The sequence below is a fragment of the Eubalaena glacialis genome, chromosome 8, assembly GCF_028564815.1.
Source record: "Eubalaena glacialis isolate mEubGla1 chromosome 8, mEubGla1.1.hap2.+ XY, whole genome shotgun sequence".
NCBI classification, from domain to species: domain Eukaryota; kingdom Metazoa; phylum Chordata; class Mammalia; order Artiodactyla; family Balaenidae; genus Eubalaena; species Eubalaena glacialis.
Window position 1 is genome coordinate 110760517 of NC_083723.1, and position 12485 is coordinate 110773001.

The following is a 12485-nucleotide window of genomic DNA, read 5'->3' on the forward strand; positions in this document are numbered from 1 at the left end:
AGGTGACTAAGAGATCATCAGGGCCATTAACACCTAGGTTTTAACAGGGCAGACGGCTTCCAATAGAGGCCATGGAGGTGAGCTGCCTGGAGCTGTGCACTGCGGTGTGGGCAGAGTCCGGACAGAGAGCCAGGCATGAGTAGCACCCTGCCAAGCTGTTGGTGTGCTATTGCCACCCCAGTGGGTCCAGAAGGCAGAGCACTGGGGCAAGAGGACTATTCATGACCATTAAGATCTAATTGAATCTGCTTTACTAGGTTTTGAGCTTGCTTGGGACCCATCCCCCCATCCTTCTTTCCTTTCTCTCCCTTTTGCAGTGGGAATGTCTTATCCTATGCCTGTCCCACAGTTGTATTTTGGAAGCACATAACTTGATTGGTTTCATGGGTTCACAACTGGACAGGAAATTTACCTCAGGATGAATCATATTTTGAGTCTCATCCATATCTGATTTAGATGTTATTGAGATAAGACTTTGGAGTTTAGAGTTGATGCTGGAATTAGTTAAGACGTTAGGGGTTGTTGGGATGGGATGAATGAATTTTGCATGTGAGAATGACATGAATCTGAGGGGATTAGGGGTGGAATGCTATGGTCTAGATATTTGTGTCCCCCAAAAGTCATATGTTGAAATTATAATGCCCCATATTATGGTACAAGAAGGTGGGGCCTTTGGGAGGTGATTATGTCATGAGGGCACAGCCCTCTGAATGGGATTAGTGCCTTATAAAAGAGGCTCCAGAGAGATCCCTAGCCCCTTCTGTCTTGTGAGGATACAACAAGCAGTCCACAACCCAAAAGAAAGCTCTCATCTGACCATACTGGCACCCTCATATCAACCTTCCAGCCTCCAGATCTGTGAGAAATAAATGTCCCTTATTTATTAGCCACACAGTCAGAAGTATTTTGTTATAGCAGGTGAATGGACCAAGACAGATGTTGTATTCATTTTCTATTGCTGATTAACTAATTACCCCAAGTCTTAGCAGCTTTAAACAACAAACATTTATTATCACATAGTTCCTGTGGGTCAGGAATCCAGGAGTGGCTTATCTGGGTTCCTTTATCTAAGGTCTCTGAAAAGACTGCAGTGAAGGTAGCCTAATCTCAGAAGCAGAATCCCATTACTTTTGCCATATACCATTCAGTAGAAGTAAGTCACTAGGTTTAGCCCAGTGACCTAGGATTACAGAAGGGTATGAATACTAAAAGATGGGGATCATCAGAGGTCATCTTAGAGATTGTCTACCACAGATGTAAAAGCCATTACTTTGATTTGACCTTTGCCTCAAGGCTATGTTGAAGCCAACCTACCAATTCTAGAATTTGGGGCTCTCTGTTTTCCCTCTCAATTCAGTTTTTTTATCCACATTTTTTGAGCTGATTTTTTTCTTGTAGCACACCTTATCAAATAAAGCTAGCAACAACCAACTCACAGTCTAAACTTTCTGCCTCAAAATCTCTTTGCCCAATGACTCAGTTCTGTTAGGTACATTTTCTGTCTTTCACACTGTCACAGAAGATAGTTTTACTAGATGTATCACCTCTGCATAATTTGTGTCACTATTTTTCTAGATTCCTATAGCCACCTGTTGTTATTCAGTCACAAAGCCAATGATTGCCACATAATTTAGGTTTTTATTAGGACAGCATTCTATTTCTAGGTATCAGTTTCAACACTATTCATATTTTATTCATTAAAACAAAATTCTCAGAATCTTAGTAGCTTATAATAGCAAATACCTATTTTCCTGTTCATGGATCATCTATGGCTCTACTGGGCTAATAGGGGATCAGTTGAACTTATATCCAGACTGTGGGTTGTTTCAGATCTATTCTACGTTTCTTCCTCCCCCCACCCCAAGACCAGCAGCCAGTTAGGGTACATTCTGCTCATGGTAAATCACAAGAGTTCAGGAGGGCACGCCAAACCATGAAAGTATGTTTAAAGTCCCTGTTTCTCATTCCACTGGCTAAATCAAGTCATATATCCAAATCTAACATCAATGGAATAGGAAGGGTAAAAATTTGGGAACAATCCAGGGGGGATCTATTCCCGGGGCAGGTACTAGAAGTGCAAAGGCCATGAGAAAGGAGCATGTCTGTCATCTTCTAGGAAGACCAAGGAGGCTAATTTGGGTAGAGAAGACTGAAAAAGGAGAACAGTGGTAAGAGATAAAGTGAGATAGGTGTTGGAAGTTGAGGGGGACAAATCATGTAAAACCTGGCTTAGGACTTCACTTTTTACTCTAAGTGAGTTTGGAGAGTTTTGGTCAGAGGAGTGACATGATGTGCTTTAAGTGTCAGCAAGGTCACTTTGGCTGTTGTTTTGAGAGTAGAATGATGAACCACAAGGGGAGACCATTTAAGGGGCTATTGCAGTTATCCAGGCAAGAAAAAGTGGTGGCTGGACCAAGGTGGTAGCTGTAGAGAGGATGAGAAGTGATCAGATTTTAGATATATCTGACAGAGTCTAGAGAATTTGCTGATGGCTTGGGTGTGAGTTTGAACAATAAAAAGGAGAGCTAGAGGTCTCCAGAATTCCAGGCCTGAGCAACTGAAGATGGAGTTTCCACTTACTGACATGGCGACTGTTTTCTTCTCTTCCTACTAAATCATGTTCTGAAGGTATGTATCAGGACTCCATCCATTGCAAGGAACAAAAAACTCTTCAAAAAAGATGGCTTAGCTAAAAGGGGAATTGGTTGGCTTAGTAAGGGAAAAAGTCTAGGGACAAGACTGGCTTTAGCCATGGCTTAAATAAGGGGCTCAAAGGATATCACTAGGATTCAAAGTTTTTTCCCCATTTTAATGTCATTTCTGCCTCTTCTGGGTTGGTTCCATTCTCAGACTCTCCTCTCTTGCTGGCGAAATGGAATTCCAGCCTCACATTCTCACAACTGTAAATCTGGTAGATACCCTCTTTTCCAGTAGCCCCCTCAAAAATATAGAGTTTGATTCTTTTATTGTAGTAAAAATACACATAACATTTACCATCTTAGCCATTTTTAAGTGTACACTTCAGTGATGTTAAGTACACTCACATTGTTGTACAACCATCACCACCATCCCATAACTCTTGTCATCTTCAAAAACTGAAACTCTGTACCCATTAATAACTCCCCATTCTCTGCTCCCCAGGCCCTTGGAAACCACTGTATACTTTCTTTCTTCATGATTTTGACTACACTAAGTACCTCATATAAGTAGAATCATACAGTATTTGTCTTTTTGTGATTGGTTTATTTCATCTAGCATAATGTCCTCAAGGTTCATCCATGCTGTAGCATATTTCAGAATTTCTTTCCTTTATGAGGCTGAATAATATTCTATTGTATGTTTATACCACATTTTGGTAATCCATTCTTCCATCAATGGACACCAGGGTTGCTTCCACATTTTAGCTATTGTGAATAATGCTGCTATGTACATGATTGTACAGATGTCTCTTCAAGATGTTGCTTTTCATTCTCTTGGGTATATACCCCAAAATGAAATAGCTGGATCATATGGTAATTCTACTTTTAATTTTTTGAGGAACCTCCATACTGTTTTTCACAGCAGCTATACCATTTTACATTCCCACCAACAGTGCACACAGGCTCTGATTTTTCTACATGCTTGACAGCACTTGTTATTTTCTGGGTTTTTTTTTTTTTTTTTTTAAATAATGGCCATTCTAACAGGTGTGAGATGATATCTCACTGTGGCTTTGATTTGCATTTCCCTAATGATTAGTGATATTGAACATCTATTATATGCCTATTGGCCATTCATATATTTTCTTTGGAAAAATGTCTATTCAAGTCCTTTGCCCATTTCTGAATTGGTTTGTTTATTTTTTGTTGTTGTGGTTGAGTTTTAGGAGTTCTTTATATATTCTGGACATTAATCCCGTATCAGGTATGTGATTTGCAAATATTTCTCCCATTCTGTATTTTGCCTTTTTACTCTGTGAATAGTGTCTGTGATGCACAAAATATTTTAAATTTTCATTAAGTTCAGTTTGTCTATTTTTTTCTTTTTTAACCTGTGCCTATAGTGTCATATCCAAGATATCACTGACAAATCCAATGTCATGAAGCTTTTGCTCTATGTTTTCTTCTAAGATTTTTATTAAGTATTACATTTAGGCCCTTGATCAATTTTGAGTTAATTTTTGTATAAGGTGCTAGGTAAGGGTCCAACTTCATTCTTTTGCGAATCGATATCCAGTTTTCCCAGCACCATTTGGTGAAAGACTGTTCTTTCCCTGTTGAATAGTTTAGCACCCTTGTCAAAAATCACTTGACCATATATGCAAAGATTTATTCATGGGCTCTCTATTCTAGTCCATTAGTCTATATGTCTGTCTTCATACCAGTACCACATTGTCTTGATTACTGTAGAAATGTAGTAAGTTTTGAAATCAGGAAGTGTGAACCCTCTAATTTCCTTCTCCCTTTTCAAGATTATTCTGGCATTCAGAGTTCCTTGAGATTCTGTATAAATTTTAGAATGAATATTTCTATTTCTGCAAAAAATATCATTGGGATTTTGCTAGGGATTGCATTGAATCCATAGATTGCTTTGGGCAGTATTGGCATTTTAATAATATTAATAAGTCTTCTAATCCATGAACAAGGGATGTGTTTATTTATGTCTTCTTTAATTTCTTTCAGCAATGTTTTGTAGTTTCCGTTATACAATTCTTTCACCTCCTTGGTTAAGTTAATTCCTAACTATTCTATTCTTTTTGATGCTCTTGTACATGGAATTGTTTTTGTAATTTCCTTTCTTATCTTTCATTATTTGTTTATAGAAATGCAACTGTTTTTGTGTGTTGAATTTGTATCCTGATACTTCGCTGAATTAATGTATCAGTTCAAACAGGTTTTTTGTGGACTCTAGGGTTTTTAAATATATCATCTGCAAACAGAGATCATTTTACTTCTTCCTTTCCAATTTGGATGCCTTTTATTTCTTCTTCTTGCTTAATTGCTAGGGCTTGAACTTCCAATACTATGTTGAATGGAAGTGGTGAAAGCAGACATCCTACCTTGTTTCTGATCTTAGAGGAGGTGCTTTTTGGTCTTTCACCATTGAGTGTGATGTTTGCTGTAGGTTTTTTATAGATGGCTTTTATTATGGTGAGGTAGTTTCCTTCTATGCCTAGTTTGTTGAGTTTTTTTAAATCATGAAAGGGTGTTGAGTTTTGTCAGATGCCTTTTCTGCATCAATTGGGATGGTCATGTATTTTTTTTCCTTCATTCTATTGATTTGGTGTATTACATTGATCAGTTTTCATATGTTAAAACTATCCTTGCATTCCAGATATAAATCCTATTTGGTCATGGTGTAAAGCCTTTTAATATGCTGCTGAATTTGGTTTGCTATTATTTTGTTGAGGATTTTTGCATCAGTGTTCATAAGGGATATTGGTCTATAGTTTTCTTGTAGTGTCTTTGTCTGGCTTTGGTATCACAGTAATGCTGGCCTTACAGAGTGAGTTAGGAAATGTTCCTTCCTCTTCAGTTTTTTGGAAAAGTTTGAGAAAGATCAGCATTAGTTCTTTTAAATATTTGGTGGAATTCACCAAAGAAACTGTCAGGTCCAGGGCTTTATTTTTGGTTGGGAGAATTCTGATTACTGATTCAATCTCCTCAACTAGTTATAGGTCTACTCATATTTTCTATTTCTTCATGAGATAGTCTTGGTAAGTTCTGTGTTTCTAGTAATTTGTCCATTTCATCTAGGTTATCCAATTTGTTGGCATACACTTGTTTGCAATACTCTCTTATAATCCTTTCTATTTCTGTAGAATTGGTAGTAATATCTCTACTTTCATTTCGGATTTTAGTAATTTAACTTTTTTTCTTAGTCCATTTAGCTAAAGGTTTGTCAATTTTGTTGATCTTTTCAAAGAATCAACTTTTGGTTTCATTGATTTTCTCTAGTTTTTCTATTTTCTATTTCATTTATCTCTGCTCTAATCCTTATTACTTCCTTCCTCTTCTGTCTGTGGATTTAATTTTTTCTTCTTTTTCTAGTTCCTTAAGTTTAAAGTTAGGTTACTGACTTGAGATCTTTCATTTTTGAATGTGTTTATAGTTATAAATTTCCCCCTTAGCACTACTTTCACTGTGTCCCATAAATTTTGCTCTGTTGTGTTTTCATTTTCATTCAACTCTCTAAGTGTTTTCTAGTTTCTCGTGTGACTTCTTTGATTCATTGATTGTTTAAAAGTGTGTGTATAATTTCCACAATTTTTTGAACATTTTAGTTTTCCTTTTGTTATTTCTAACTTCATCCCATTGTGGTAAGAAAAGATACTTTGTATGATATCTATCTTTTAAAAATCTATTAAAACTTAATTGGTGGCCTAACATATGTTCTGTCCTGGAAAATGTCCTATATATGCACTTGAGAAGAATGTGTATTCTATTATTGTTGGGTACAGTGTTCTGTATATGTCTGTTAAGTTTTGATGGCTCATTGTGTTAAGTCCTTTTTGCTTATATATCTTCTGTCTGACTGGTCTCCCTATTGTAAGTGGGGTATTGAAGTCTCCTACTATATCGTAGAACTGTCTGTTATTTCTCCCTTCAGTTCTGTCAGTTTTTGCTTCATACATTTTGATGGTCTGTCATTAGGTATGTAAATGTTTATAATTGTTATGTCTTCTTGCTGTATTGAATCTTTTATTAACATATCCTTTTTAAAGTAGTTTCTAGTAACATTTTTAAATTTAAAGTCTATTTTGTCTAATAGAGCCACTCCTGCCCTCTTTTGGTTACTATTTGCATAGAATATCTCTTTCCTTCCTTTCACTTTCAACCAGTTTGTGTCTTTGGATCTCAGTGAGTCTTTTATAGACTGAATATAGTTGGATCATGTGTTTTTATCCATTCTGACAGTCTCTGTCTTCTGATTGGAGAGTTTAATCCATTTACAATGAAAATAATTACTGACAAAAAGAGACTTCTGTCACTGTGCTGTTTTCTATATGCCTTATAGTATTTTTGTCCGTCATTTCCTGCATTCCTGTCTTCTTTTGTGTTTGTTTAGTTGATTTTTTGTGGTGAAATGTTTAAATTCCTTTCTTATTTCCTTTTGTGTATATTCTATAGGTCTTTTCTTTGTTGTCACCATGGGGATTACATTTAATATCCTGAAGTTATAACACTCTAATTTGAATTTACACCAGCTTAACTTCAAAACATACAAAAACTCTGTTCCTTTACAGCTGCACTCCCACACTTGCAGTTGTATATGTCACCAAATTACGTAGTTATACGTTGTGTGCCCAAAAACATAAACTAATAATTCTTTAAGTGTATTAGTCTCTTAAATTATGTAATAAATAAGGTTTAGAGTTATAGACCAAAGTGACAGTAGTCTAATACTAATTTTATACTAATAAATGTTTTTTTAAATTTTTTTCTCTTAAATCATGTAGACAACAAAAAATTCAGTTTGAAACTATTGTTACAATAGTACTAGCTTTTATAATTTCCCGTGTATTTAACTCCATTGAGACCTTTATTTTTCTCTACAGCTTCAAGTTACTATCTAGAGTCCTTTCATTTCACCTTGCAGAAATCCCTTGGGCATTTCTTTCAAGGCATGTCAAATGGTCACAAGCTCCCTCAGCTTTTGTTTATCTGGAAATGTCTTAATTTCTACCTAACTTTTGAAGGACAGTTCTGCTGTTTTTTGTTTTTTGGGTTTTTTCCCTATTTTGCATTGTCTTCTGGCTTCCAAAGTTTCTGATGAGAAATCTGATAATGATCTTATTGAGGATCCCTTGCATGTAATAATTTGCTTCTCAATGCTGTCAAAAATCTCTCTTTGACTTTGAAAGTTTATGTGACTTACTGTGGGTTTTTTAATTTCATCTTACTTGGAGTTCACTGAGCTTCTTCTTTGATATTTACCTTCCTGTCTTTCATCAAATTTGGGAAGTTTTCAGGCATTATTTCTTCACTCCTTGGCATTTGTGGGTCGTGGACTTCTCCAGCTCTAAGGCTGGGATACATGAGGCAAAAAGAAAACACATGAAACTACTCACCATCATGCTCCTCTTCTGCTCCTGAAGTCCCTCATCATCCGCCTTCTTCTTTTCACCTTTTAGAGCCTCTTGTGTTTATTTGGTATGTAATACCCAGGGGTTTTAGTTGTACTTAGTGGAAAGAAGAGGACGAGTACTTCATCTTCCTAGAAGTGGAAGTCTTAAGATAGTTTTATGTCTGCATACATACATACTATCTTTGATATATTGATTAAATAATGATTTTAAATATGATTCTCTTAACTAGATAAAGAACAAGAAAAAACATCTGAAAACAAAGAAGGAAAGAAACTCTACCATAGCAAGCCATCAGAGAAGAGCAAGAGGTAAATATTCATTGATATGGTTGTTAACAGTTGTTGGAAAAAAAACAAGAATGGCAAATTATTTCCTCTTATACCCAGGAAGACTTCATGATTTTTCCCCAGGTAAAATTAATGATTAAAATTTTGCTCATATTATTTACTGTTTATAAAAATACAAAAGAATCTTGACCGACGAGAGGTGGGTCTTACTAAGGTGCTATATTTAAATTTCACTTATACTTACCTTACTTGGAAAAGTATTTGAGGCATCTTACAAAGATGTATCCAGGATAGCAAGAAGAAATAAAACTAAGAAAAATTAATGGGAAAACAAGAGTATAAAATAGATGGTGCTGAGAGATTGCCTTCCATCATGATAGCATGAGGATCTCTGCAAACCCACTCACCAGCAAAAATCAGAGAAAATTATTTTTTTAAAAAAACAAAAATTTAAAGTTTCTGGAAATGGTCCTGAGGGCATACAGCAAATGAAAAAACATCTATTCAGGAAAATCTACTAAAATTGGGTACAAACAAAAAAACAACCAAAAAGAAACCAGTGAGAGCCTGGGGTATTTGAATCAAGACTCTCCCCTCCCTGCCCCCCAGCTTCCAGCTCAATGATACTCTACTCCAGAAGAGTGCAGCCAAGGACACAGGGTCCGCTCTCCCCACAGATGCCAGCCAGAGGGCTATCTTCCCAGGAAGGGCAGGGCTTGCGTATTTCTTATCCTGTCTCCAGCTGCCTGTTGTTGAAGCGAAGTTCCAGGCAAGTGCAGTCAGGAGGTGGGGGCTCCCTTCTTTCTACACAGACCCCATTCTTGAGAAGAAGGCTCCACTTTGTGTGCTACATCACTGAAAATATTTTGGTCCTAATCGCCCATCTTGGATTGTAAAGTGTTGTTGGTTCCACACTGGAAGAGGCAAATAGAGAAGACCTGAGGCTCCTGCCCTCCTTCCACCTATATCTTAGCTCCTAAAGTGGGGTACCACTGAGAGAAGAGTGCCACTGTCCCCACTCTCAGCTCCAGAGACATATCAGAAATTTTGCATAAGTGCATTAAGATGGCAGAGTAGGAGGATGTGGAGCTCACTTCCCCTCAAAAACACATCTATATGTGGAACAATTCTCACAGAAAACCGACTGGAAACTGGCAGAAGATCTCTTATACAACCAAAACTGCAAGAAAGATCCCCATGTCATTGGGTAGGATGGGAAAAAAAAGGCATCAGGACACAAGACGCCCCTGGGAGGTATCTGTGAAGGAGGGAGGGTGCACACAGGCAAGCCCTCACCCTGGGAACCCCCTGACTGCTAGGAACTCCACCAGGACAGACAGAGGGACTGGAGGGGCCTGGATTCTGGTCTCAAGGCATGTGCATGTGCTGGCTTGCTATCAGGGCAGAAAGAGACCAGCGCTGATGGCTGCCACCTCATCACACTTCGCAGCCTGAAGCACATGCCGGGTGGGGCAGCTAGTATGTATGTGCAGTGGCTAGGCACTGAATCTCGGGTTTATGTGCCCTGGGAGTGAACTCAGTCTAGCTGCACAGAGACAGCCTGGAGAGTCTGGGGTGTGGCCCCAGGCCAAACCTCAGAGCCCATTGTCAGTACATGCACTGCAGAGCGCAAGTCTGCCATTGGAGCCCATCATCAGCACATGTATGGTGGGGCACAGGTACAGCGGCAGTGGACTTTGTTGGCATACTCACCAAGTGGCATCACAGAATCGCATGTCTCTGGCAGACAGCCCCTGGGGAGGAATACACAGTGGTTCCTTTCCCTGTGAGAGTGCTCTGGTTCTTCCCACCTCACACCCCAGCTTGGAGCTGGATTGTGGGTGGACAGGTCCTGGGAGAGCAGCCCCAGGCAGCAGCACAATGACCTCAATTCCTGCAGCCACAACACCCCAGCTCCCAGCACCAGCCTAGCACTAGGTCTGGGATAAACACAACAGAGAAACAGACAAGACCTTGGGCTGCTTCTGGGAAGAACTGTGGATGCCTTCGATGGTGGCACATAGGTTTGCTGTGACTACATGGGCCTCACTTGCTTCAATGCTCACCTCCTTTGCAACAGAGCACATACTTAAGGGCAACAGAGTCTTACTGAGCCCAACCCTCAGGGCTTCTACTCCACCAACCAGGGAGCAGACCCCACCCCCAGCAGGGCTCTGACAGCCACAGAGCAAAGAGGAGGCCCCACCCAAAATCCAGTGCAGGCTCTGGACAACACAACACCAATCCCATCCCCTATCAAGGGGATAATGGCCAGCATACCCTGAGGAAAGATGTGGCTAGCATCCATACCAAAACTAGCCCTCACACCAAAAATATTGAACTCACACAGTCTACATAGGGACACTCCCACATAAAAACACACCTTCAAGACCACAGTAGATAACTGTTTCTCCTAAATTCAGAGACAGAGAAAGTTAAGTAAAATGAAAAAGAAGGAGAGGAACTGTTCCCAATTAAAAAAATGAGATATCCCCTGAATAAACAAATCATGAAACAGACCTCAGTGGTCTACTACACCCTGAGTTCAAAAAGGAGGTAATAAAAATGCTAAAGGAATTAAGAAAGATTATCAATAGAAAGGCAGATCACTGTAACAAGGATCTAGAAACTATAAGAAGGAACCAATCAAAATTAGACAAGTCAGTTGCCAAGATAAAAACCAATCTACAAGCAATGAATAGCAAACTAAGTGCCACAGAAGAATGAACAAGTGATCTGGAAGACAGAATAATGGAAATCAATCAGTCAGAACAGCAGACAGAAAGACAAATGAAAAAAGAAAAGTGAAAGCAATATACGAGATCTATGGGATAATATAAAGCATGCCAACCTACACATAATATTGGTTCCAGAAGGAGAAGAAAGAGAGAAGGGGATCAAAAATGTATTTGAAGAAATTATGGCTGAAAACTTCCTGAAATCTAAAGAAGGAAACGGATATCCAGGTACAGGAAGCACAGAGGGTCCCAAAGAAGATGAACACAAACAGACCCACACCAAGACATATCGGAATTAAAATGGCAAAAGATAAAGAGAGGATTCTAAAGGCAGGAAGAGAAAAGCAGTCAGTTACAAGGCAACCCCTATAAGACTATCAGCTTATTTCTCTGCAGAAACTGTGCAGGTCAGAAGGCAGTGGCAATGATATATTCAAAGTCCTGAAAGAGAAAACCCTGCCCCCTGGGATACTCTACCCAGCAAGATTATAATTTAGAATAGGAGGAGAGATAAAGAATTTCTCAGACAAGCAAAAACTAAAAGAATACAGCAATACTAAGCCTAACCTAAAAGAAATATTGAAAGGTCTTCTCTAGATAGAAAAGAAGCAAGTATCTATAGGAAAGGGAAAATCACAATAGGAAAGGCAAATATATAAAAGGATTGAAGATCACTTAAATAAGTACATAGATTAAAAAACAATCCAAAAAAATTGTAAAAATGATTAAAACTACAATTAACAGTAAAAGGATAAGGATGAGGATGTAAAATAGGACATCAAAATCACAAAATGTAGGGAATGGGAGTATAAAAATGAAGATCTTTTAGAATGTGTTTGAACTTGTATGACTGTCAGTTTAAAGCAAGTAGATATGGGTTAACATACTTGAAAACCAGCGTAACCACACATCAAAAAGGTACAATAGAGTCACAGAAAACCAAAAGAAAGGAACTCAAGCATAATACAAAAGAAATCCATCAAACCACAAAAGGGAAAACAAAAAAGAAATGAACGAAGAAGTACAAAAACTGGGAAACAAGGTTTAAAATGGCAATAAGTACATACTTATCAATAATTACTTTAAATGTCAATGGACTAAATTCTCATCAAAAGACACAGAGTGGCAGATTGGATAAAAAATCAAGAACCTACAGTATGCGGCCCACAAGTACAATATGCTGCCTACAAGACACACTTTAGGGCAAAAGACACACAGGTTGAAAGTGAAGGGATGGAAAAGGATATTTCATGCAAATGGAAACAATAAGAAAGCAGGGGTAGCAATACTCGTATCAGACAAAGTAGACTTTAAAACAAAGTAGTCTTTAAAACAAAGACAAAGAAGGACATTATATAATGATAAAAGGAGCAATACAAGAAGAGGATATTA

At 38.2% G+C, this 12485-nt stretch overlaps 1 protein-coding gene across 1 annotated transcript in view; it reads left to right on the forward strand.

Moving 5' to 3' along the window:
* The window catches only part of AGBL3 (AGBL carboxypeptidase 3), a 120813-nt gene that overhangs the window by 65558 nt on the left and 42770 nt on the right, over positions 1-12485 (forward strand). The window contains 1 exon segment of the mRNA XM_061198260.1: positions 8298-8376. Within this exon segment, the coding sequence (XP_061054243.1) occupies positions 8298-8376 (79 nt within the window).